Here is a 27374-nt window from a genome sequence, read left to right as displayed (position 1 = left end):
AGGGAATTCATGGGTATTTATTCAGGTGCTCACTTATTCATGTGGAAAGCTGGGAGGGGGTTATTTATTTTTACAGAGGCAGGCGACGCCTTCCCAAACATTCCTGTCCTGCTAGAACACCACCCAGTGATATGTAACATAGAACAGGTATAAGGGCTGAGGTCACAAAAGGGTACCTTGATTTGTGGACAAAGAGAAATGAAAGAGAAACAAGAGATAAAGAGGAATCAGTGGCTGTCTCTTAAAAAATGAATTTTGGGAAAAGACCCCCCCCCCAATACGAACACTTAAGTGGGAGCTAGGCAGAGTGTAACACCTATTCTGCTCGTATCCCATTTGTTATCAGATAGTTTCTGGGTTCCATTCAAGGAGCAGCCTGAATAGCCCAATTTAGCCCTGTCTGAGCCTGGGAGCACCTATGTAGGGTTGGCCGTGGTCAGTACTTGGGTGGGAGATCACCCAGGCAGGTTGAAGTTGCTGTGCAGAGGAAGGCAATGGCAAATCACCTCTGCTAGTCTCTTGCCTAGAATGCCCCTTGGATGGGGCTGCTGTGCGTTGGTTGTGACATGAGGGTACGTTGTTCTTTTCTTTCAGATCAGGGTTATGTCCTCTTTCTGTTCCAACCCCTCCCCCCCAGCTTTTTGATTTTTCTTATACAAAAGCTCCAAAATGATTTCCTTCCCATAGCATCTGAAAAAGCAAGCTGTGGCACACGAAAGCTCATACTAGAATAAATATGAAGTCTTTAAGTCACCAGACTTCTGTTTTATCACCTACAAAGACAAAGTGTTTCATGGACCAGGACCAGTATATCTGAATGGCCACTTCCCCCAATATGCCCCACTGCAGCATCTTCCTTTATCTGACCAAAGCCTTCTGAAGGTGCCACCCTGCAAATTGGGTAAGATAAAAAAATTGTGAACAGTGTGGAGTAGTGGTTGGAGTGTCAGACTATGACAGGGGACAACACAGCCATGCTACTTTGTCTTCATGATACTTAGAATATCCCCATTAAATTCAGTGTCCTGGTTGCATTAGATCATTTAACCAACAGTGATAATCAACTTATGTTTAAGATGACTGTTCAGTAACAATATTATTTATTGTAAAAAAATGCAGGACCCTTTAGGTGCTATGTATGTTTATTTACATAGTACAACATTAATTCATAATAAAAGTAACAGTATTTTGTACCATACAGTATATCATTTACATAATCAAAAATACAGTACTTCCATTTATTTATTACATTATATTAAAATCCCATATTCCTGCCAAGGAACTCATGACCCCTCACATAAATTGTATCCCAATAACCTTGTGATGTAAGTTGGGCTGAAAGAAAATGATTGGCTCAGCACTGCCAGGTGACTTCATAGCTGAGTGGTTGATTTGAAGCCCCAAAGTCTAGTGATTGCCCTACCTTGTTTCTCTTTCCTCTGAACCCAACTGTACACATTACTTTGAATCAGCATTCTGAAATGATAGGTGCTGTTTTCTATCTGCTAGAGATTTCAGTTGCTCCTGTTACCAAGGTCTAGCTCTTTATCTATTTTATTGAACTGTCCTTTGTATAACAACAAAATTTAACAGGTTTAAGTAGTGTGTCAAATCAATATTGCCCAGTATCATCATGCATGACATTTATCTGCTTGCACTCTGCTACAGCCCTAAGCACTGTCCTCGGATATGGAAATCAAATTCCTAAGCTTCACTGGAATCACATTCTATTGATTAGAACTTGATCAGCATTGACATTTACCTTTCCAGACATTAGCTACTGTCTAATGAAGATCTTCCACTCTGGTCCAAGTTTATACAGAGTTCCATTCTCTCATAACACATTTTCACAGCAATTAGATAATAGATTCTTTATGTTCCTTATGCAACACTTTTTCAAAAACCATCTCAATTCAGCTGATGTCGTTCTAATTTTTCCATGGAGAAAACATATTATTTTAAGATACTGGAAAAACACTGGCCTTTGATTCACTATTTTATCACAGATTTCCTTATGTTGCATCATTGCTCCACATTGGATATCCGCAAGGATATCCAATTCTGTATGGCAGGAATGGAGAACAGTTTGGTCTGCTAGCGCTGTTGAATGGCAATGCAGAGCAGGCAAATGCAGTGTCCCGAGGACAGCACAGACGTGAGGCCCAGAGCACAGTGACGTAGCAACCAAGGTCCCTATAGAAGGGGGATGCGGGTTGGCTCCCAGAGTTGCCGCGCTAAGTCACAGCCCTGCTGGATCACCAGCTCTGTGGGCATGATACCCAGGTGGATGGTCAGCAGCTCATAGCACTTCACCACTTCGCCCGTGTGACTCTTGCTGTAGTAACGGAGAAGCTTCCTGCATGGGAGCAATGGTGGTCAGAAAATGCTTTTTGCAAAGCTTTATAACATATATGTAAATTGGATATATAAATACTGCCTCAGTCGTTGCTATTCTTTGCAAGATTTGTACAAGAATCCCCCCCCCCCCAAGTTAGGGCTGGGCTAAGGAGGGTTCTACAGAGCCTCACAGGTCCAGCCAAAAGGGATGCATCTCCAGTCTTTAGACAACACTGCAAAAACTGCTGAGCTGCGTGTATTTAGGTTTAGGTGCATTAAAAGCTACCTGTGTTCCTCTCCCCATACACACACACAATTCAGATGACGACAAGCCACAGACTAACACAGTTTCTCCGGCCACAGGCAAACATAATCAAAGGAACCTTAATTAAATGAGACTAGAAGCAGCACCTTGTAGAACTATCCTGGTACTGTTGTCTGGGTGGGGTGTGGTAATGGCTGAGCTACGAGCCTCCCCCTTCTCCTCCAGCCTCATAGATGTCCCCGGTCCAAGACCCTGCACCGAATGGAGCTGGAACCCGTACTCACCTGTAGTAGTCACCTGCCAGTGTCCCAATGGGGGCTGAATCATCAGAAAGCACTGGAACTTCTGTTACCTCCAGTTTGCAGCCCTGAAGGGAAACGGCAGCAGTAAGGAGCTGGCTGGAAGAGGCTGGTGGGGGCCAATACAAAGACTGGAATTTGTGTGCATACACGTGTATCCTCAGGCTGCTTACAGGCTTGAGCATTTACACCCTGCAGTCGAAATGCTCATATCACTTTGCACTATGTATATGCTACATTTGTGTTCTGTGGTTCTTCCAAGAAGCAGAAATCAATGCTTTAGCTTCAAACCAACTCTGTGCAGTAAGTTAGGCTGAGAGACGGTGACACAGCCAGGGCAGCCTGGTGACCTTTAGAGTGCAGTGGGCAGCTGGATTCAAGATGCCTGCAGTCAGAATCCACACCCTGGACACCACCGGCTTAACCGCCAGATCAGCCCATTCCCCCCTCAGCTCTGGGACCCTCCCACATACCAGCTCATTCTCGAACCAAAGGAAGTAGGTGCAATAGAAATCTCCATCCCGCAGCGTCATCATGGTGTATCCCTTCTGCAAGTAGCTTCGAGCCAGTGCCACCAGTGACCACACCTGGGGGGGGCGGGGTGGGGTGGAGAAAACAACATTAAATCCCCCATCAGAGCCTGTCCACCCCCAAATTCTGAACCTTGGACAAAGGCACACCTGTAGCAAGCCTTCTGATTCCCTCCTATTATCAAAATGCTGCCTTTGCTTTCCACCAAGTAAATGAAAAGGAACAGGCGCTCTGCACGGGCTCAGGAACATTACCTTCTCCTTAATAAATGCAGGCAAAGGCCCTTTGCCTAGTTCAGAAGCAGACTCCTCATCCACACCAAGTGATGGTGCCACCATCTGTCCCACCGTCCGGTCCACGTAGATAAAGTGCACAAGACCTGGGAAATCCTCCAGGTATGTGGATCGCAGCAGGTTAAGGAGCTGGTTGGTAGCAAGGGTGGTTTCCCTTGTGGCTTTTGTATTTGGATAGTCCTAAGGATAGCCCTATTCCTTCCCTCCTAACTTTCAAGTAGCCTTTGGAATCAAAAGCCCTCCCTCGAGCACTGAGCTGGGTGAGCGATGTCCTTGTCCTCCTGAGAGCCTAATATTTCCTTTGGGACGAGGGGACAAGAGAACACAGTACAAAGCGTACAGGCACCTCTCGCTATGCTGGAAGCAGCTCTGTAGCCAGGAATATTTTGGGAGGGGGTGCTGGGGGGCACTAATTAAATGATGCAACAGAGTGGAGAGAAGGCAAGTGAAGGGAAAGGAGAATCCCGAAAGCCAAAGTGCTGTGGGGGGATGGGTGGGGGGTGAGTGGGAAGAGGCCGAAAAACAAGGAAACAGGGATCTCATGTCTGGGGCTGTCAGATCTCAACCCCCCCCCTTTCCTCCAAGCCTCCACCCCCACTCTCATTTTCTTTTCCATGGCTCTTCCTGCTGTGGCCGAGGGGAAGTGTGCCTTGGAGACAGAAGGGGGGGTGAAGAGGGAAGAGAGAGAAAGTGTGTATCGGAGGCTAACCACCGCAGCTCAGCTCCAGGCCTGCTACTGCCACCGCTGCCTCTTTCTCTTGTTGAACCCGGCACCTCACTGCAGGGGAGGAACTCACTGCTGGCAGAGGTGCAGTGAAGCACCAGGGTGGCCCATTCTTGGCTCTTGCCACGTGCACCCCTTGGCTCTTGCTGGTAAGGTGTGCAGCACATCGAGGGTGGGGCAGGGCTCAACCATGGGGAGGCATCGCCCCAAATGCCCCACTGGTGGCTATGGCAATGGATGGGAGACTCTTCCAACATGCCGGAGAAAGAGCCCCCTTGGCCTTGCTCCTGGCAAAACTGCCCAGCCACCTGCTAAAATCCAGTGTAATCCACTGAGGTAGAAGAGTGGAACGAAGTACTACAACCTTCCATGGTCGTGGCCAAAGGTAGGCTTCTTCTAAAGGTGGCTTTGCCCTTGAAGCAAAGAAGGCCAAGGGGAAGAACTTCTCCCTCAGAGCTCTTTAGTGCCTGCACCCAAACACTGCAGCACCTCAGTCCTCCAAAGCCTGGAAGTTTTCCCCAGAGAGTTTCCGTTTCCATGCAGGTGTTTGGTATTATAACCAATGTGGGAGAATGGTAAGCATTAAAGGATATGACACCACTGTGACGTTACGCTTGCTCTTGACCAGCAGGAAGTCCCTCCAGTCCCGGAGCTTGTCCCTGCCAACAGAGGAATAAACAAGCAATATGTTAACAGAACAACAGCTTAGTACGCACACACCTTCCTGCTCACACAGTGAAAGTTTTATAATTGGGATGTCCAACTCCTCCTTCAACAGAAGACAGCAAGGGGGCATGCCTTCCAATGCCTGTCAGTCCTTCCCATGGGGGAAGTGAAAGTGGGTTATCACAGCAGAGGAGAGCCAGGTACTCCGGAGCGAACTCAGGGGCTAGAGGTAGGGAAAGGACGGTTATTATAACAGAGGATCAAGGCAACCACAGGGTATGCAGCATGACTGGACTACGATCTGCAAACCAGCATCTTCTGGTGGTCCCTGGCCCCAGGGACATCTGTCTTGCCTCAACTAGGGCCAGGGCTTTCTCGGCCCTGGCCCCTACCTAGTGGAATGAGCTCTCATATGAGATCAGGGCCCTGCAGGAACTTTTACAGTTCTGCAGGGCTTGCAAGACAGAGCTCTTCTGCCAAGTTTTTAGCAGAGGCGGTGGGCGTCCACACAGTACTGGGCCTCCGCTCCAGTGACCCAGATCTGAGTAACCATCTAGAACCCCAACTTGTGGCAGACATCATCTGTTGAGGCCCTGGAGTATCAGAAATTACAATTTGTATTTTAATTTTGATATACTTTAATTGGTTTTAACTGTTATTTGCATATTTATGTGATTGTTACTTGGTATGATGGAACCTGCCCTGAACCTGCTATGCGGGGAGGGTGGGATATAAATAAAACAAATATAACAGGTTATGCTGGGCAGCCCTGGATGGGTGCAGACTGCAGTTATTTCAAACCAGAGGAGAACGGTGCTGGAGATAGTCTTGTGTCCATGACCACATCCCTCCAAACAGAGCCACTAAGACCTATTGCTCTCTTCCCTGTGATCCCGCCACCATGTTCCATCTCACTCACTGTGTGAACTGCTGCGCTCGGTCCAGCATGCTTCGAGGCAGGCCTTGGGCCCCCGAGGATCCAAGAAAGAGAAGCCGGTACACTGCACAGAGCTGCCGCCTGATGCTGCAAAATGCCTGCAGGATCCTGCACCAATACAGAGATGGACTTGGCTCTGGTATCCCTCATTATCAGAGGCATGCCTCACCTGAGCCTGAGCTCTTTTTTTAATTATACAACATTTTTTTATTAAGAATATGAGCAATAAACATACTGTGGATAATTGAACATATTGTGTGATTGTCAAGTTTAGGTGTACAAACATATTTGTGATCTTTGAACAAATAAAATACAGGTAATGTCAATTTGTGCAGAATATTTTGCTAGACATACGTATGAACCTTCTTAGGAGATAAAGATAATAAAACCACGAATTTAACATAACTTTACAATAACATGGAGTTGTTCAATCTTTAACTTCAACTGAGTATTTATACTTGTGACTGTGGAGAGTTTTTTACCACAATTGTAATACATCAATTTCTTTGGGAGTGTCTTCATATTGATTTAGGTATTCTAATATAGGAAACCAAACAGTGAAAAAAGAAGAAGGAGCAGGAATTTTATCAAAGCATGCAAGGTTATCCAAGAGTTTTGCCATAATATATAAATCCCACAACTTTTTGTGCCAATGTTTAATTGTGGGTGTCATTGTTGTTTTCCAGTGGGAGGCAATGACCGTCTTGGCTGCAAAGAGCAGTATGGAGACCCCCTCCACCACTGAAGGAGCAGAGCTATGAACTACCCAACTGTTCAAAAATAAATTCTCTGGAGTAGGTGTTATGTCTATATTGTGGATAGATTTGATTTGGTTTAATACTGTTTCCCAAAATGGTAAGATTTTGGGGCAAGATACCCAACAGTGCAGATACGTGCCTCTGTTACCACAATTTCCCCAGCATTTGGGATCATAGGCTCGTGTCATATGGGCCAGTTTGTTGGGAGTGAGGTACCAGTGAGCTAAAATTTTAAAAGATTGTAGTCTCATTGATGTGATTTTGGTTTTGAAAGGCGGTTTTAGACCATATACTGTGCCAAGATTCATCCGATAATTGAATGTTTCAATCTTTGTGCCAGAGAGATTGATAGGTAAGATGCGTTTTGTAGTCTAGTGAGATCAGTGTCGTATATAATTTTGAGATTAGGCCTTTCAGGCTTTCACTGTTGATTTTGCTGATCTGATAATTGTTTCCAGTGGTGTCAGTGGTTGCTTCAATATTTGGTCAAGTTTAAGATGATTGTATAGATTAGAGATTTGAAAATATTGGAGCCAAGGTATGTTGTGTTTTATTTTAGCTTCTAGATTTGTTTTAGATAAGAGAATAGTCATGTATGTAAGATCGTGTAAAGTGGTGACTCCCGCTTCTTTCCATTTATTAAAGCTGGGGTTTCTGAGGCCTGGAAGAAACCAGATTTGGTTTAAAAATGTTTGGTATCTAGAAATTTTAGGTAAAAGTTTTGGTCTTAGATGTTCCCAGGTGTCTAATGGTGTTGAAAGTACCTTGTTAGTTTTAATTGTCTTTGGCCTACTTGGTTTTCCCTGCCAAATACACTCATGTATGTTGTAAGGTGTCGTAAGGAGTTTGCTAACTGTACGGTGTCTGAGTTGGGGTCAGCATGTAGTATTTTGATTATGTGAGCCAGATTGATGGCATTATAATATGTTTGTAGGTTCGGGAAGTTGATACCCCCTTTGTCTGATTTCCTATATAGGGTGTTGCCCTTAATTCTGTGGTGCTTGTAAGCCCAGAAAAAAATTAAAAGCATCATCTGCCATTTATGGATCTGAGTTGAAGTTATTTTAATAGGTACCGTTCTAAAAATAAAGAGAAACCTGGGTAGTATAAAAGATTTGATTATGTTTAATCTGTCTGACCATGACAGGTTCATTTTGTGCCATGATTCTAGATCTTTCTGTATTGCTTTCTCTATTAAGTGGTGATACTTAGTGATATTGAGCTTCAGTCCAGATATCTTCTATACTCAAAGCAAAGAGGAGGGGAGATAACAGGCACCCTTGTCTGGTGCCTCTTTTCAGGTTAAAAGCATCAGATTTGTGTCTGTTAATTTTTAGATGTGCTGATGGTTTTTTGTATATAGCTTGATAGCATTTAGACATTTGTCTCCAAAGCCCATTTTCTGGAGGAAGCGTTGTAAGTAACTGACTTCTACTGAATTAAAAGCTTTCTCCAGATCGAGGGATAGAAAGGCCGTTGGGATCTTGTTGGAGACACAATGGTTGAGAATTGTGAGCGCCTTGTGAGTGTTTTTCGTGATGTCATGGTTTGGCATGAAACCAACTTGATCTTGGTCGATATAGGCCCCGGTCACATGGAGCATTAGGCATGCTAGAGAGATGGAAGATAGGTGGATTTTCTGGGCGTGATCTCACTGCCACATCTGGGAAGCGTAGAGCTCCCGTGGCGCACCCGAGGGTTCCCGCCGAAGATGCGGGGTAAAAAACTAGTACCTCGGAGGTACTAGTTTCCAGAAACCGCGGGGCAAGGGCGGGCGTCTGATCGCGTTTCCGGTGGTAGTTCCGGCGCCCGCCCATGTCCCCTCGCAAAAAGGGTTTTTTCCCCCCAACTCTCCACGGATGTGCACAAGCACCCAACGGAGCATGCACACATTTCAGTTTTAAAAACATAACACAACCCCGTTTGCCGTGCCGCTCCGCTTCTTTGCTACCTCTGTGATCGTCACCTCCCCCCTAACCACGGGAGCTCGACGGGACCTCAACCTGACGCCTGATCACGCAGTCGCGCGTTAGTTTGCTCTGGGGCAAACAGCCACGCCTCCACCCCGCATTTTCCTGCCCGTGTGGCCGAGGCCATAGTTTGTTATAAATGATTTTAATCTGGAAGCTAAGATAGTGGTGAAAATTTTAAAATCTGTATTCAACAGAGAAATAGGGCGAGGTCTTTGCCTTGTTTGGGAATTACTATAATTGAGGCTTTGTTCCATGAGGGGGGAAGAATACCAGTGTATAGTATATGGTTGCAAGTGTTAGCTAGGGGTGTAGCCAGAACTGAAACGAATTGTTTGTAGAATTCTTGTGTAGCCGTCTGGGCCTGGAGCTTTGGCAGTTTTAAGATCTTTAATAGCTTGCCTGACTTCTTGAGGCGTGATAGGTGCTTCCATTGTGGCCTGGTGTGATTCATGTAATGTGGTAGAGAGAGAGTTCGATTGGAAAAACGTGTCAATGATATTAGGATTCTCTATTGATGAGCTGTATAGTTTTTTGTAAAAACTCAGAAAAATCTGGGAAATTGTTTTTGTGTCATGATGTAGTATTCCTTGGGTGTCTTTTAACGCCGTAATTACACGTGATTATTATTGTTGTTTCAGACGTTTACTTAAAGCCTGAGCTCTTTTTAACCATCTCACAGACTTAAACAGCTTCGGCAGCCATTTCTTCTCACAAGCGGACAAAAGTGTTGGCTGAGCTCGCGTTGTGGGGAGGGCGGGGTATAAATTGAATAAAATAAATAAATAAATAAATAAACAGAGAATCTCAGCAGCTTCACCAAACTGCATTTCTTCAGAGAAAAGCTATAGCAATTAAACTGGAGGCAAACCTATGTAAGGTTATAGTAGAGATAAACTCATGGTACAGTTTTAAAGCAGAGTTACCCCCTTCTAAGCCTATTGGCTTCAATGGACATAGAAGGCTATAGCTCTGTTTAAGATTACACTTCCCATGCCTATAAGAAGGAGAAATCAAGATAGAGAGAGGAGGTGCAATGACTGAGAGCAGCTCCTTCATGCCATTTAGAAAGTATTTCTGATTAAGCACGTCTAATTACCACAATGCAAAATCTAATTTACTCCTACAATGCTAATTAAAGAGGTTCATATTCCATTAATTTATGACTTTGCATATAAGTACTACTATATTTAAAAAACAACAACAACTAACAGCTGGTCAGTGTAACAGCTCAGGCCTAATCCTTTGTCCCATTCAAATGTCATGACAAACTTCTGTTGAGGATGGACACAAGCCTGTGTCCCTAATTTGTGGAAAGAAACAGAAATGCAAATGGCTGAGAGCAACAGAAAGCTTCCTGGTTTAGGAAGCCATAAATCAAACTACAATTTGCTATGACATCTGAGCGCTGGCACTTGGGCACAATGGAATTCTCCTCCCAAACCTCCCCCCCCAGGATTCTAAACCTTGGTTTAATCCCATTTAGAATCCTAGTTTGTGGGGAGGTGATAAACTTGCAGTTTGCCCGTGTTTGGACATCACAGCAAATTGGAGTCTGATTCAAGTTTTCCTGGAGCAGAAAGCCTTCACCCGCACTCTTGGGCACAAGAATTCGAGGGACATGTGAAGGAGCCCATGAGCATTAGAACAGGCATCTTTCAAGGAGTAACATCTGAATGGGGCCAGGAAAGGCAGCAGCGTCACTACTGCTCAGGTTTAGGCTGACAACAGATGAAACATTACAGCAGAGGTTGTGTGTTTTTAGGGCCCTGTGGAGAAAGTCGTCCATTTGTATTGCAAAGGCAAGACAATAATAGGTGTATTTACCAGTAATTTAAACAAGGATTAGTTGTCCGTTCTTCCCCTTCCCCCATGCTTCAGGCAAGCTCTCTGCTTTGTTATTTTTTAAAGTGCAGTTTATGTGTTTATTCTGTTAACTACTCATCCATTACTGCACTTATTTATTTACAGCAAAATACATTTTGTTAAGCTACAAAATAGGCCTCAGGATGGAGGAAGTTGAAGAAGGTGAGGCTTTATCACAGCTGCCAGCCACTGAGCACTGGCATCCACTACCAACTTATGGAACCAAGTTTGAGTCCAGTGGCATCTTTAAGGCCAACAAAGTTTTATTCTAGGTATAAGCTTTCACATGCATGCACACACTTCATCAGATATCTCTTCCGTGTGCATGCATACGAAAGTGTATACCCTGAATAAAACTTTGTTGGTCCTAAAGGTGCCACTGGACTCAACCTTTGTTCTGCTGCTTCAGAACCACACTGCTACCCACCTGAATCTAACTTATGGAACCATTTTTCTCCAAGCTCAATGATAAAAAAATTCAATACAGCATGTGGAAACAGTCCTGCCACTCCAATAATGCTTGATTTGTTCACAGATGCAAGCAGTGCATTCTCTTTATATGATGCAGGGTTACTTTGCGTTAAAGATTATCAAGCTATGATGGCTGTTAAATCCACTCAGTTGGTGGTTTCTTTCAAATACCCCTGTTTACCTGAAAGGAAGATTAGGGTTTTTCCCCACATGTGCCATCAAGAAAAAGAAAAAGGAAATAAAAGAAATTGATAAAGTAAGCATTATATTGTTGGGAAAGGACGAAAATGTGTTTTAAAAAGATGGCAGAAAGTAGACAGATGGTTGGAAAACAATGTGTAAAGAATACTCCAAATATGATGTAAATGAATATATTTTTGTGTAAAATTTTGTTATGGAAAAAACTTAAATAAATGATGTTTAAAAAAAAGCTTTAAAAAGGAAACGAAAAAGAAAAGGTCCTCTTAAGTTCACATACAGTTATGTACAGAAACAAAAAGGCGTAGACCAACCTTTTTTAGGGGGAATCATCGTATATTCAGGGCTGTCTTCCTTTCAGATAAATACAGGAGATGTCTACCTGACCAGTCAAGTTTCAGCCACATCTACCTTTCTTCCTTCCATCTGCATCATAATATCTGCCCCACAAACCCTCTTGTTTACAAAAACACACCCCAATCCATGTTTCCAGCCTAGTTTCTACTCGCCCAAACCAAACTTCCATTTCCAGAAGTTACCATTAGCATGACTGGGAGAAGAGCTCTAACCAAGCCTTCTCTGCAACGTACTGTTTTCTATGTGCAGCAGAGGGTTTGTGTGCATCTACATACACAGAAGAGCTTTCAACCGGTTCTCATTCAGTGTTTTTGTTCTTCAGCATCACGGTTGACAAGAGACTCTCTGCTACAACTTCTTCCTCCCAATATGCATCTTTCACTGTCCAAAAGGCCATTCTTGCACCTCAAAGTATTCTATGTCTTCTCTTTCCCACCCCCCTGCCGCCGCTCCAGCCTAGAGCATTCCCCAATGTCAGTTCTGAGTCAAGCCAGCATTTCAGCTTGTCCCTTCAATACTCACTCGGAGGGATTCAAAACCTCACTTCGAGAAAAAATCCTGTTCTTAAATTCCAGCCAGGCATTCTGCAACTGAGAGAGACACAGACAGGGAGAGCTCCTAAGGTCAGCGGGTCTTTGGTCCCGTTCCCCCGCCAAGCTTTGCATGCCTCGTTCCCCTCAGGGAGGCTGTTGCCCTGCATTCCCTTGAAAGCTGATGCTCATCCACAGCCCCTGCCTGGCCAGCCCCACCACCATCCCAGTCATACCCGTCACAGCAACATCTGTGCAGCCCTGGGAAGGGTGCTTCACCCGCGACCCTTGTCCACTATGTAGACAAACAAGGTCATTTCTCACCTGTGGCTCTTGCCCACCCAGCTTCTTGACAAATTTGTCCGTTCGATGCCGAAGCTCCAGCAAGAGTGGATAAGAACGGAGGGGCTGCCCAATCTCCTGCCCCTCTCTTAGTTTCTTCTCCACCACCAGGAATCCATCCAGCAGCTGATAAAGGGAATGTGCCACATGGGAACTGGGGCCCTAAGGGGCAGAGAGAACACAGTGAGATCCAGGCTGGGTTAACATCAAATTGGGCCCAATGGAGCCAGCTCACCTTAGTGAGGAGCACCAGTGAGATCCCTGGCCAGAGGGGTAGACAGTGCATGGTGTGGGGCATCATGGGACAATACCCCTCCTTCAAGTTCGCATCCAGAAAAATTCTCCGTGGGTTGGTAGCCTCAGGTGTTGAGGGCATCAGAGTCTGCAGTGAATCCTCGGCTATCTGGGGAGAGAGAGAGTAAGCTATTACCATGGAACAAGGATCTGGTTAACCACAGAGAGAATACCAGGGTCAGTGTTTCCAACATCTTTTTCTGCTCCAGATTCCCATACAAGGCAGCTGCTCCTTTAAGCCAGATCATTCATGAAAGCAAATAGCGCCACCTGCCGGCACTTTTAAGAGTCAACTTAATGAAACCATCAGACACAAAAAGTGGAGAAGGGATTATGCTCACAGAAAGCAAATCCTTAAAGGCCAGGTCCCACCCCCAAGCCCCAGTAATTTAAATTCTAAAGGGACCATCCTCCCCACCCCATCTTCTCCCACATTCAGTAACCAAGGTTAGTAAACTAAGGTCTACCCCTGTGGCTAATCCAGGGAATAATGTCTGCACAAATCACTTCACCAGGTTTCCTGTGCCATGTTAATAGATATGAAGACTACAGGTGATGCGTTAGTGACAGATTTATGGCTCTGGAAAGGGTATGAACAGGTGCTGGAGACTCTAGAAACTGCAGTGCACAAAGAAAGTAAGAGAAAAAATAGAGTCCATGTGAGTGTATCACTATGTGTATTTATCATGGAAAAGAGGAAGTTTTACTGTGTTGCAGAAGTTTCTCCATCACATCACCTTATGAAGCATTTTGCACAATTGTTGATCATTTGAGGAAGTGCCTTTCATTTGTTTCCCCATTTGGGGACTGCAGCATGACCACAGACAGACCTACTGCAAGCTTGGAAGGGTGAAACTTACAAAAACCTACTAGGATTGTGAAGAGACACGTAGCTCTGCTACGAACAAATTTGTAACACATAAAGCAGCACAATATATGGAGAGAGTTGCTGGGGTTGTTGTCGTGTTAACCATAACGGGATGCCGAACTGCAGAGTTGACAAGTTATCCTGAACAACTGATGGTTGTTAATATGATTTTGTGTATTGTAAGGCAGCACTTCTGGATACAGTAAATGATGCTGACTAAGCTCAGTTTGATCTGGCAACTGTGGCACAAATAGCCAGACCTTAGAATGCACAAGTGGAAGGCATGAAGTGGCAATGGAGAGAAGAAAGAACACAGCAGAAGCACTAGAATCAGGAACCCATCCCAAGCACTTACCTGAATGTCAGCAGAATTCACCTCTCCCTCGCCCTGCAAATCCACACCTTCAGACCAGGCAGCACTCCCTTCAGAAAGAGACGGATGCCCCCAGCACCAGGAATGAAAAGAGAAGGTGACAGTGACAGTAGTTACCAGCAGATTCAAGAGACAGGGACCATCTACAACATGATCCAGACACCTCCCAGCTCACTGGTGAGAGACCATACACTTGATGTCGACTTTCTACCAGGTATGTTAAGGACCTGGTCTTTGATTGCTGAGTTAGAGGACACAACTTGGTTGCATCCTAACTTATGGTGGGTCCCGCCACCAGAGTCAACTCCACCACTATTTTTGTCGGGGGGAGGGGCAAATTATCTTTGAAGAGGGGGGAAAAAGAGAATGAGCCAATCAAAGAAAAGAGAATGCATGGATGGGAAGTGCCATCAAGTTGCAGCCATCTTATGGTGACCCTGTAGGGTTTTCAGGACAAGAGATGCTCAGAGGTGGCTTGCCATTGCCTGCCTCTGCGTAGCAACCCTGGACTTCCTTGGTGATCTCCGATCCAAACACTAACCAGGGCTAGACCCTGTTTAGCTTCCAAGATTTGATGCGATTGGGCTACCTGGGTCATCCTCAGGGGAGGAGAGAACAGGTGGGTGGGTGGGTGGGGAGAACAAAGAAGGCAAAGTGAGAAGAGAAACAGAGGGAAGGATGGGCAGGGTCAGTAAAAGTTTGAAAGTGGGACCCATGCTGCAGCCTGGGGCTAAGAGCAGGTCCCAGGTCCAAAGAAGTTTGTTTTAGGGATCTCTTCTTTCACCCTACTTAGGCAATACTCAGTGCCAGGAAAGTGACTCTGAGCACTACTTTCCAAAAACGAGGGATCACAACCATGTAGCTACCTCCTCACTAGCATCGACTGCTCTTCCAACCCTTCTCTCCACCCTGGGGCCCATTCCGGCAGCCCCTCCTGACCCCCAGAAGACCCCTCTCTCATGCCCTCTCCTCTCCTTCCTCCATCCTTCCCAAGCAGACCATCCTCCCCCCGCCCCACTCAACCTCCTCCACACTGATCCCCCCACTCACCGGTACTCTGCTGGCTGGGGGAAGCCTTGGGGGTGTAGAACTCCTCGGGCACGGAGGCGTCATCTGCTACCTGAGGGAGGGTGCAAAGGGGTGCAGAACACAGCCAACTGAGCAACGGCCAAACCTGGCCCTGCTCCCCAGCTGCCAAAATGGACTCAGTAAAAGAATCTAGCAAAGCAATGGTGGGATTTACCAGCCCTGTTGAAGGATGGGTCCACCACTGCTTTGCCCTGTGTCCCACAGCAACATCCTACCTTCTCCTCTTATCTGCCCTCTGAAGCCCTGCTCAGCCTATAATCCAAATCCAGAAGCCGTACCCTGACACCAGCTAGGCTCTTTGAGAGCAACACTAAGGCCCCACCTGCTCTTGAGACGCTTCACCGGGACAAGAGCTCTTCACTGGGATACTCTCGCTGCTGTGAAGCCGTTGAGGACTTGGCTTATCCACTGAAAGCTGAAAAGAAAACAGAAGAGAGGCTCAATCATAAATGCATCCATACAGACTTCAAAGATAGGCTCCCTCCCAGCACCACTCAGCCACAAGTTCCAGCTCTTGCAGGGGTCACAGAATCCTCCATGTTTCGTAAACCAGCTTAAGACAGAGAAGGTCCCAAGAAATTCTCCATGGCTACAGAATTCATCATGAGTTTGCCCCTTCCCTCTCTGGGCAGATACCTGGACACCATTTTGCTCTTCAGAAGTGTTGCTGGGATACAGATCCTGCACTATCAAGAGGAGGGTGAGCAAGTCAGCAGGCCGCAGTGAGCTGGCATTCCGGCTGCAGCAGAGGAAGATAAGAAAAGCACAGTCCATTAGGGGAAAGCACATATTAGAAGGCAGGGGTATCCTGGGCCCAGAGGGAGGAGGGTGGGACCAGCAGTGCGCTCAGTGCAGCAAGTAGGGTGAAGAGGCTGCACTGCATTGGCGAGCACTGCCTTAGCAAGGGGGGAAATGATATCCTGGAAACAGCTGGGCTAAAGACACAGGGCTTTACCTGGAGTAAAAGGCCAGCAGCTTGGTATGAACCAGCAGGAAGGCATGCACCACTTCATGTCCAGCACGTTCTGGGCTGCCGTTGATGTGCTGCACAACTTGGCGCTCCAAGAATTCTATGCATTGTTCACATAGCTGTGGATGGATCAGTCGCTCCACAGCCTGGGAGAGGGAAGAGGAAGATGAGGTCAAGGAACACAAATCTTCAGCCCTACCTTCTTTCTCAGGCCTCGGGACCCAAGACATGTCTCCCAGGTAAACCCTGCTGAGGTACAGGGAGAAAATGCTTCCGCTGCTTCATCTCTCTGCACATATTTATGCTGTCCAATAAAGATCGATTTATATGGCCCTAAATCTTTTACCTCCACCTGTTCTGAAGTTTGAGATATACCTAACCAGGCTTGCTACCTGTGTCCTGGCTTATGAAATGTGACGATGTGGCACTCACACACAGGCCCCGCCCCACTCGGCCTGTCCTTCTCTCCACTGTACCTCCACAAGAAAGCTCTGGTCCTCATGGTACAGCTGGCTATAGGTCTCCAGCAGGCTTTGAAAGAGTCTCCAGACATGAGCACGCTGCTCAGAATCCACCGGTCGCAGCCTACAAAACAACAGCAACGAAATTAGCAAGGCCCTGTCGAGGGCTCAGTGTAGGGTTGATTCTCACCTTCTTACTGAATTTGCTTTTAAATGCTATTTTGGGGGTCTTTTCTCCATGAAGCAGGTTGCAAGGTGGCTAATGAACATATGTCTTATACAGAGTCAGACTACTGGTCCACCTAGCTCAGTATTATTTATTTATTTTACTTATTTAGAAAAATTATATGCCACCTCTCCAGGGAACACACCCAAAGAAGCATACAAAATAAAACATAACAAAACAAAACACTGAAAGTTATTAAAATTCAGCATAAAAAATCCAGTCACAACTTTAAATCACTGTCCATAAAACCAGCCACTGAGCAAATAACAGTTTTTGAACTAAAAACCACACTAAAATGTTGCTGGAAGACCAGCCCCTAAACTAAAAGCCTGGATGAGCAGAAACATTTTGGCCTGGGGAGCAGTGTAGGTGCCAGGCAAGCCTCAAGGAAAAGGGCATTCTGTGAGCATGGTGCCATTACCGAAAAAGCCCTGTCTCTGGTTGCCACTTGCCTCACCTCTGAAGAAAGCCATACTGTGAGCAGGTCTTAACTGGGTGGGCTGGAAATTATGGGAGACAGTCCTTCAGGTACCCTGACCCCAAACCATCCTGGAAACACATGGGCACCCAGTGCAGATCTTTCAGTACTGGGGTGATACGTTCCCTATATCCCACCCCAGGCAATAGCCTGGCTGATGCATTTTGGATCAGCTGAAGCTTCCAGAACATTTTCAAAGGCAGTCCCATGTAAACCACATATGCTAATCCAACTTGGATGTAATCACAGCATGAATCACCATGGCCAGATCACATTTACTCTGAGTGGCAGCAATACTCCAGGATCTCAAGCAGAGAAAAAGCCTTTCTGAAGACCTCCTGAGCTGCTTTAATCAGAAACATCAGAGGCTGAACCAGGGACCTTCAGTGTGCAAAGCAGGTGTTCTATCTCCTTCCCCAGCCCCCCTGGGGGGGGGGGGACAATGCAGGAGATACATGATCTTCCACATTTTTTTAAAAATGCTAAAAGCAGCCTTGGAACAAACAGCAGCATGAGGGGAGGGCGTGAAGATAGGGGAAATATTTTGTGTGCATCGTGAGGGGAAATTAATTCCCCCATTTCACAGTTTTGATCTGTACCATGCTCCCCCTTCCCCTGACAAACATCACAGGTGAATGTCACTTTCCTTGAGCCACCTAAGCAGCAGGACACAAGTACTGAACACAGCTGTGTCCACAAGCTAAATTTAGCCCTCACTTGCTGTGTTTCCCCCCAGACTATGGGTAAGGCAGACAGTGCCACCTCAAGCTTCTTCACACAGGCTGCAGACTAAGTGGGACTCAATATTCCAAGACGATATCCCAGGGAGCTGCAGCATGTAGGAAGCAGTGGAGTGGGGGTGGTGGTGGTAGAGGAGTTCCACACAATAAAATCTTGGGATGGCCTGTTGACTCACTCCCTGCGGATGAGGTGGCTGTCCAGTGTGACCAGGCCAAAGTGAGCCTCGGTTAACCTCCGGAGCACATACAGCTTTCGGCGCAAGTCATCTTCGCTCTCAGACCCATCGCCATTCACCGCAATGTACAGGCACTCACCAAACTGAAGAGGTCACATAAATCAAGACAAATAACAAAACAGTATAAAATTAAATATTGATTTTTTTTTAGGGTAATATCCTTTCCTACAATATTCTAAAACTTCAGATGCATTTTGAGCCAAGCTTATGTAATTGGGGTCCCACCAAGTCAAATGCAATAAACTGCATGGGGGGGGGGGGGACCCTGCTGCCATTTTGGGATTGCAAAAATTATCAGGTACCAACCAGGCTGCAATACATGGTTGCTGAGTTGCACTGCAAGTTGCGCAGGCCAGTTGTAAACACTTCATTGGAGGAGGTGCAGCAATCAGACTCAACAGCCAGGAGACTGCGCTTGTCATCTGTAAGGTCTTCAGTTCTACATCCTCTACACCAGCAGCTGCCATCTTGGTCCCAGACGGCATGTCTACCAGCTTGGGGACTCCCATCAGCCGAGCCTTCACAGAAAACTAGCTAAGCTAAGCCTCAGAAACAGCCACCCCTGACAACCAACCAAGGCTCATCATTCCCTTGCTAATGATCATACACAACTGGGACTCTTGACATCAGTAGCATCTGCTGGCCTTTTCTGGAGGCCCTGCTGTACCTCTAGCTAATATGGGGCAGGTCATGCGTAGTGACAGTTTCTGGAATCCAATTACAAGAGTCTAAGCAGACACCTCAGTATTGGAATGAAGGGACAAAGGAGGGTACCATATTATATTACAATTATGAACAATAAATAATTTCCACAGGAGAAAAACATGCCTTATAATGCCTCAGCAACCCTCTTGAGACAGTACAGGCTCAAAGCTAGGCAAAGACTGGAGTCTTGCACACCCAGCTACTGTGTTCTGCCCGCTGAAGCTCCACTGGCTTCTACGCTCACTCTCTCACTAATGCATGAGGCACAAAGTGCAACACTAAATTAGGACCCCCTCATCTGCCTTATGGAGAGGTGTGGGGAGAATTACCATACGCAACACATAGAGATGTTTGCCATTTTCTGCAGAGAAGCAACTATAAGTGTCCCCCAGTCTCTCGAGTAGCGTCAAGCAGGAGATGATCACGGGGGCAAAGAGTGTGTTGATGCTGTCCTCTAAAGCAGGAGGCTGTGTGGAAGGAAAAGGGGAGAGAGGGAAAGATAACTCCTGTGAGGAAGCAGCAGCCAGTATCCCAGCAAGCTCTGGTATTTGTAAAAAAGGTAAAGGTTCCCTTTCTCGAAAGCCAGTCAAGTCCGACTCTAGGGTTTTGGTGCTCATCTCCGTTTCAAAGCTGAAGAGCCAGCGCTGTCCGAAGATGTTTCCGTGGTCATGTGGCCGGCATGACTAAACACCAAGGCGCACGGAACACTGTTACCTTCCCACCGAAGTGGTACCTATTTATCTACTTGCAATTTCTTGCTTTCGAACTGCTAGGTTGGCAGGAGCTGGAACTAGAGACGGGGGCTCACTCCGTCATGCGGGAACTCGGATCTCGAACTGCTGAACTACTGACCTTCCACAGCCTGCAGTTCAGCGTCTTAACCACTTGAACCACCGCAGCTCTCTGGTATTTGTACCCTCCCATTCATACAGACACTCACTCTCTCATTCACATTCTCGCCCCCTCCCCTCCCAACGGGCCATGGCCCATTCTGCTTGCTCCTTTTCCCTACTGGGGATTAAAGCTGGGGGTTGGGGGGCATTTCCAGTCAGGGAAACAGCACAGAGTGGAATGAATTAAATCGCCTTTCTGAAAACCGCAGCTCCCCTTGCCCACGAACACACACACGCACACATGTGTGTGAAGCTGAACTTGTACTGAATCAGACACTTGGTCCATCAAGGTCAGTGCTGCCTACTGGAGACTGGTTGTGTCTCTCCACGGTCTCCATTTCTAATATCATCTTCTACCTGGTTCTTTTCACTGGACGTGCTGAACCTGGGACCTTCTGCAGGCCAAACAGATGCCTCACCACCAGGGGTCATTTCGTAGAAAAAGAGCTAGGGGAACTCATTAGCATAACTCATTAGCATATGCCACACCCCCTGACATCAGGGGCCCGGCGGTGGACCTGCAAGGCCGGCGGGAGTGCGAGGAAGCCCCGCCAAGGCCCTCCCTGGCCCCAGGCAGGCAAGGGTGGGGAGAGGCGGGGAGGAAGCAACTTACCCTCCCTCTTCTCCTGCCTCCTCCTGGCTGAATGAGGGCTGGAAGTGGGGCGGCCGGAAGCAGGGGATGGGGCTTCGTCATTTGCCCCGCCCCCTGCACCTCACCTGGGGGAACTGCGATCCCCTGCGTTCCCCCCCAAAATGACCTCTGCTCACCACTAAGCCACAGTTCACACACACACACCCCGGCACTACCACATAATATGTTGGGAATTTCAAATCTCACCTCATCACCACTTTGATCATGAGCCCCAAAGCGCTCGTGCAAGCTTGCCAGGAAATCCGGGTCAGCCCAATAGAACAGAACTTCAGCACCCTCACTGGCAACCAGGATGCACTTCATCTGTGCAGACATGTGCATATTACTATATCATTAATGCAGCCCAGAATAACATATAGGCTTAGGACCCCAATAAGAGGCAGCCCTTCCTTCGATTTTTGATGGTTAACCTTCAAACTTCACTGGAGGTCAAGGGATCAAGGCAGCAGGCTTAGAGCCATTACTCCTGGGGTGGGGACTACCTTAATACAGAAGCCCACACCTTCAGGCTCAGAACAGGTGTGTGGGTGGGAAGGGGTAGCAACATGTAGAAGCCAAAGAGCAGGTACAACAAAGTTAAAGACAAAGCAGCACAGAGCTCCAGGATCATATTGAGGCTCTATCTATCATACTGAGGCCCAATAAACACATCCGGAAGTTTACTTTGGGGGGGGGAGCATAGCCAGGAGAATGTGGGCTTGCAAGCTCCTTTGTAAAAGCTGAGGGCCAAGCTAGACATTACACAGCAAATAGGTGAATTTTTCATCTTCCTTAAGTTTACTGAAACATTGCCTTAGAGGCTGCAGTGGGCAGGATTCTTGCTTTACCCTTACCACTCCCGCAATACGTCCAAACAGCTTTTCGTCCCTGCAGAGGAAAAACAGATACCAGGGCCCTATAACCTTAGGTGGGAGAGCAGCTGTGGAGAGGATGATTTTCAGCTGACAAATAGCAAGAAATGTTAGAAAACTCTTCCCTCACTATTCCATTGTTCATACTGGCAGCCTCCGAACACAAAATATCAAGAAACTGATGTATTACGATATTTTAGCTTGGATTTAATTGGTTGAATTATGTGTTTTTGTTTTATTTTAAAGGTTTGTAAGATTTGCTTTTACTATGTATGTTTTTAATCTGTTAGCTGTTTCTGATGAGGGCAGAAAGGTAGGGTACGGATGCTGTAAATAAATAAATAATAAATGTCTACAATGTCCAGTTTGGCCTTCACTTGAGTTAGCTTCTCCTCTTCTTCATTATTAGGCTGCTCATGTACAAGAGTGCCCAATTTCAATGGTCTATTTTTAATCTATATAACGTAACCCTAAGTATGCGGTCCTGCTTGCAGATATGACATGCTAGTTCCAGGTCAAGATCCACTAGTGTCAGGGGTGTCAAACATAAGGTATGGGAGCCAGAACTGGCCCGTCCAGGGTTCTTATCTAGCCCATGATCAGCTGGTGTGACAGAGGGAATAGGATGCTGCTTGGAGGCCAGAGTATGGGAACCGACAAAGTGAGGCTGTTGTTGTGTCTTCCTGTGTGGGAACACATCCAGCCTGCCCTAAAAGCACTGCACTGGCTGCCTATAGCATACCGGATTTGGTTCAAGGTGCTGGTTTTGACCGTTAAAGCCCTATATGGTCAGGGACCTATCTACCTAAGGGACCACCTTTCCCCATATGTTCCCCAGAGAGCACTGAGATTGGGATCCCAAAATCGCCTTGTTCTCCCAGGCCTGAAAGCCAGGCTGGCCGCAATGAGGGCCAGGGCCTTTTCTGTGGTGGCCCCTCACTGGTAGAATGAGCTCCCAGAGGACATCAGGGCCCTGCGGGACCTTCTGCAGTTCCGCAGGGACTGTAAAACGGAGTTCTTCCACCAGGCTTTCAATTAGGGTGCTGCCTTTAACATCATGGCTCTGGCCCTAACATTAACATCATTGCCAGCCTGACGACCAACAGCCTGGGTTGGGGGTAGGCGACCATAAAATTGTCGAGAGAATGCTGCCATCCTGTACTGTAGTTATATTTGGAATAGTTATGGTTTTATATATATAGTAATTTTAACTGAATTTTGTTTTAATATTGTGGAGTCACCCTGAGCCTGCCACGGCAGGGAGGGCAGGATAAAAATGTAATAAATAAATAAATAAATGTCAGATCTGGCCCTCGTAACAAATGAGTTCAACACATCTGTGACTAGTTCAACATTCTTGGTAAGCTTCCCAGTAGCCAATAGATCAGACAGAAACAACCTTTTCAACCCAAGTAAGTGGTGGGAAAAAATCTACCAGTGAAAATGACAGTGCGCTGGCAAACAAAAAGTGTGTGTGTGGGGGGAGGGAGAGCTGTAGTTGGCCAGACACTCCAGAAGCAAGCTGAGCCAGGGCGGGTGCACGAGCACAAGAAGCAATGATAGGCATAAGCCATGTCTGTGGCCATCTCACATGCCATGGGCCCCATGGTGCTGGCAGTGGCTCAAGGGCTCATCTCAGGTGCTCAGACCGAGGAGTGCCCCGGTCTCAGGTTGTCCAACCGTGCAACAGATGGTCTCCCAGAAATTAGGCAGTGGTCCACTAATAGACTCTAATCTATTTTCTGCCTATCCCTGTCTCAAACCATTCAAATGTATTCAAAACTAAAAGCAACCAAAGCCAAGCACTAAATGAAAGGGGGGGGGGGGGATCTGCAAAGAAAGCAAGACACAAGGGGCCAGGCCTGTTTAGAAATAACTGAATGCATGCCTAGTTCAGGAATGTTGCTATTGTACTGTTAATGAGAAATAGGGAATGAAACATGAAGTTACCGGAGTTCCTAAGGATACTTCTTGATAGGATTTTCAGTCTTAGGCATGCTGAGCCCACATGGGGATTGTGCTCTTAATCGAATGGTAGAGCAAGAACTAGCAGGATCCAATTGGTGGAACAGCCTCACCAGCAACTGTTGCTACCACTTCTTGTGAAATACAGTAACCCACCTCCAGGGTAACTTTTATTACTGTTGTTATTATTATAGCTTTCCCTTTCTTTGGGTACCTTTTCTCACACATGACCTGCTGTCATCTGGATGCAGCCTTAGCGCCCCCCCCCAGGACACTTAAAAATATATTGAAGAGAGCAAAGAAACTGAGTCACCAATGTGAGTTTGGACAAGATCCGCCACCTTCTCTGTACATGTATGTATGGCCAGTTCTAGAAACTAGACATGGACCACGGAATGCTCATGTGAAGACTCTCAGGCAGGGGTCATTTCGTAGAAAAAGAGCTAGGGGAACTCATTAGCATAACTCATTAGCATATGCCACACCCCCTGACATCACCGGAAGTGTGTCCTCCCCACAGCGGGCACCAGCAGGGAGCTCCAGGCCCCGCCCTCCCGCACCTCACCCGGGGGGATGGCGTCCCCCCGCGTCCCCCCCCAAATGACCCCTGCTCTCAGGGCTTCTTTAAAATAGGTAAAAACAGCCAAGGAGGGAGGGGAAGCAGCAGTGTGGGAGGCAAAGAATTCTTTTATCCACCTCTTCTCCACATTTGCTTTTTAAAGACTGAACTACACATTGGTGGGATCTGATCACATATCACCAATATGGCACACAGTTAAGTTAGTGACCAGGACTAAATCTGGTGGCAGTTAACTCCACAAACTAATTTAGGTGGTGCATGAAGAAGTATTTTCTTTCAACTCTCCTGAACCTACTGCCACTTGGGAGTTTTAGGGATTATGAAAGAGGGAGAAGAGTTTTCTCTGTCCATTCTCTATACCCCATGTGTGATTTTATAAACCCCTATTCATACCCCCTCTTTCCTCACCTTCAAGATGGTTTACCGGTCACTTGTGGCATTTTGGGTGAACTGAGAGACCAGCCATGAACTGCCTTTTCCTCAGATCTTTGCAACTTTACCCCACAATAATCTAAGAGAGAAGGTGGGCACGCTCACAGTAGTATCAGCTGTCTGTCTTGTGACAAGTGGAGCGGCAGATTATGCCTTCTAGATGTATTAGCCAGCAAACAAAACAAACCGGACTCGGAGGGGCAGTATTATCATCCTTGAAGGAACGATCCTATTATGGCACATAATATAAGAAAATAGGGTCGTCGTGACGTTTCCCAGTAATAGGGTCCTCTAGATTCGTCTTGGGGAGTGCGGGGTTTACCCGACTACAGCGGTAACCAACTGCAAAAGAATCTTAACTTTTCCCCCAAGCGACTGTCTTTCGGGGGGGTGGGGGGGGAGGGCGTATGATGAAGCTCCCCACCGGTGCCAGTCACCGGGACCTCCGGCGGTCCTCTTCTCCGTGGACTTCCCGGCTAGTCTGGACCAGCCCGCGCCAGGCACTCCTACCTACCCCTTCCCGAAGCACGCCTCTACACGAGGCGGGGCGCGATTACGAACGAGTCCAAGCTGAGTTTGCCAACCCCGGCCCTGGGCCTTCCTTCCACCCAGCCGGCGGGAACTCCGAGGGCTGAGAGATGGGCGATCCGGCGGCGGGCCAGCCCCGGTAGAGCGAGCTCAGCAAGGGGAGCTCCCGCCCACGCGCGTGACTCAGCCCCGGGAAAGCATGTGACTCAGCCGGGACCCGGGAGGAGCCAAGACTGCCCGCCCCTTCGGCATTGGAAGACTCTTGCCTAACCTCTCTTCCTGAAGGTCCCGCTCCTCTGCTGGCCCTGGGTGGCAAACTCCTCCGGGCTTGCCCGGCGGCTCCTTCCGCGAAGGGTCTCTCTTTACCTTTGATCTTAACAGGACTGGGCTGCGCGGGAGGGAAGGAGGGAGTGGGTGGGGTGGGGAAACAGCGCCATTCAGGGTAAAAGGGAGAAGATTTACGCGGGCTTTCTTAAGGGCGCCTACTTCTCCTGGCCCCAGCAAATTCAACAGGTCGTGTTTTTTCTAGTGCAAGGGGGACGTACTAAAACTAGGGACAGCGATTGCCCATAGGGAATACATGAGTGCCCATAGAGAATAATGGAGAGTAGGCTTGCCCAGAGGGGATAGTGCAGTACATAATTGCCAATAGAGAATCCATAATGCCAATAGAGAATCCATTACTGCCCATAAGGAATAATGGAGAGGACGCTTGCCCATAGGGGATAATGGAGTACAGAATTGCAAATAGAGAATCCATGATTGCTCATAGGGACATAATTCCCAACAGAGAATCCATGATTGCCCAAAGGCAATATTCATTCCGGCTCTCCCAGCTCTCGTTAGGGGCTCCTTAAAAAGTTATGGCCTGCAACGGGCGGGGGGGGGGGGGGCGAAACGTTCCCTCGCCTCCCTGAGCCCCGGGGAGGTGGCCTTGGACTCCTTTTCTCACAACACAAGAACTCGTGGGCATTCAATGAAATTGCTGAGCTGTCGGTTAGACCGGATGAAAAGAAGTACTTCTTCACCCAAAGAGTGATTAACGCTTGGAATTCACTGCCACAGGAAGTGGTGGTGGCTACAAGCATGGACGGCTTCAAAAGGGAATTAGATAAGCATATGGAGCAGAGGTCCATCAGTGGCTATTAGCCACAAGGTATAGCTAGGGGCTCTGGGGCAAGTGATGCTCTGTCTTCTTGGTGCTTGGGGGGGGGTCAACAGTGGGAGGGCTTCTAATGTCCTGGCCCCACTGGTGGACATCCTGATGGCACTGGTATTTCTGGCCACTGTGTGACACAGTGTGTTGGACTGGATGGTCCTTTGGCCTGATCCATACATTGGCGTCTCTTATGTTCTTATAATGCCGAGAGAGCCCCTGCAGACAGAGGAGAAGCCAGCGGCCACGAGCGCGGTCTGAAGCCCCGCCCCAAGCCCAACCCACTCGCTCCCCTCCTCCCACATTTAAAGGGCCCTCAGGCTGATCCCTGCCCCGTGCAGGGCCCTGGGAATTAACGGGAGAGGAGGGACCGGGCGTCTGCCGACAGCACGCCTGAACTCCGGACAGGGACGCTGGGAGATCCATCGGGGCCTCTGCTCAGTGGGGGAAATCCCCCCCGGCCTGGGGGATGCGGGGGGCAGACGCAGAAGGACTATTAAAGGGACCCAGTGCCTCTTCTTCTGCTGAACTCAGAGCATCAACAGACTCTCTGGAAACACATTCGTAGTACTCTAGAGTTCCCAGAGCATCAGCTGATGCGATAAAATCACACGGGTTTAGGCCTGGATGTGATGACAACGTATCATGCCATGTGATTTCCGGTCACCTCTTTTCCTTCTATTGTTCTAGACTCCAGGATGGATAAGAAAGCCCAGCAGGTGTGAGAAGGTCATGCCTGGGCTTTTGGTCTGATCCAGCAGGTATGCTGCAACCATTAGAGCTCCAGGGCACATTCCAAGTCTCACAGAAGTCTGAAATGTGTTGGCAGCATTTATAACCTCCTGAGGCTCATGGAGACCTGGCACTTCTCTTCCACCACTCCCACAGTTTACTAAAAGTTATTACAAATTTCCTTAAGTGTAAAGAAGACAATGTTTTAGAAACCAGGGAGTGGGGATGTGTAAGCAGGATTGAGACAAACAAACAAACAAAATAGGAATTTATGGCTAAAATCCCTCCTTCCAATTTTGTCTCCCTTGCAGGCAGCGATGAGACGTTATCAAGTAGTTTTCTTTTCAGAGAAGTGGAAACGGCTGCTCGACCTCTGATCCAGGTAGGGGGGATGAACAGGGGATAGCCGGGGCCCTCACTTCTTTCTCAGGGACAGTTTTCCTCCCGCTTTCTGAGAAAGAGAGGCTCTGAACAGCACCGCTTTTACACATACCAAGCTCTACATCCTGCACCCTCACGAAATACCCCCACCGAGTGTGTAGTCCCTCTGATCTCTGCTTTTTCTTTTCAGTCTCCATTGTCTTTTGAGGAGGTGGCCGTG

At 47.4% G+C, this 27374-nt stretch overlaps 1 protein-coding gene across 1 annotated transcript; it reads right to left on the bottom strand.

Moving 5' to 3' along the window:
• Positions 1-1924: 1924 nt before the first annotated feature.
• On the bottom strand, positions 1925-24992 carry HPS1 (Hermansky-Pudlak syndrome 1). The gene is made up of 19 exons (XM_015415925.1): positions 24872-24992; positions 20716-20832; positions 19314-19451; positions 18220-18362; positions 16615-16723; positions 16124-16284; positions 15805-15907; positions 15491-15583; positions 15130-15199; positions 14062-14129; positions 12780-12947; positions 12527-12706; positions 12195-12262; positions 6035-6160; positions 5043-5108; positions 3687-3831; positions 3375-3488; positions 2887-2969; positions 1925-2356 (listed from the first exon to the last, which is right to left on the bottom strand). Exons 2-19 carry the CDS (start codon positions 20830-20832, stop codon positions 2194-2196), a joined length of 2115 nt encoding a protein of 704 aa, XP_015271411.1. The 5' UTR covers positions 24872-24992; the 3' UTR covers positions 1925-2193.
• Between the last annotated feature and the right edge of the window lie 2382 nt (positions 24993-27374).

This window comes from Gekko japonicus, unplaced genomic scaffold (assembly GCF_001447785.1).
Source record: "Gekko japonicus isolate JY-2015 unplaced genomic scaffold, Gekko_japonicus_V1.1 scaffold59, whole genome shotgun sequence".
Lineage (NCBI taxonomy): Eukaryota > Metazoa > Chordata > Lepidosauria > Squamata > Gekkonidae > Gekko > Gekko japonicus.
Note: the sequence above shows the minus strand (reverse complement) of the source record. Positions and strands in the feature narration are given on the sequence as shown.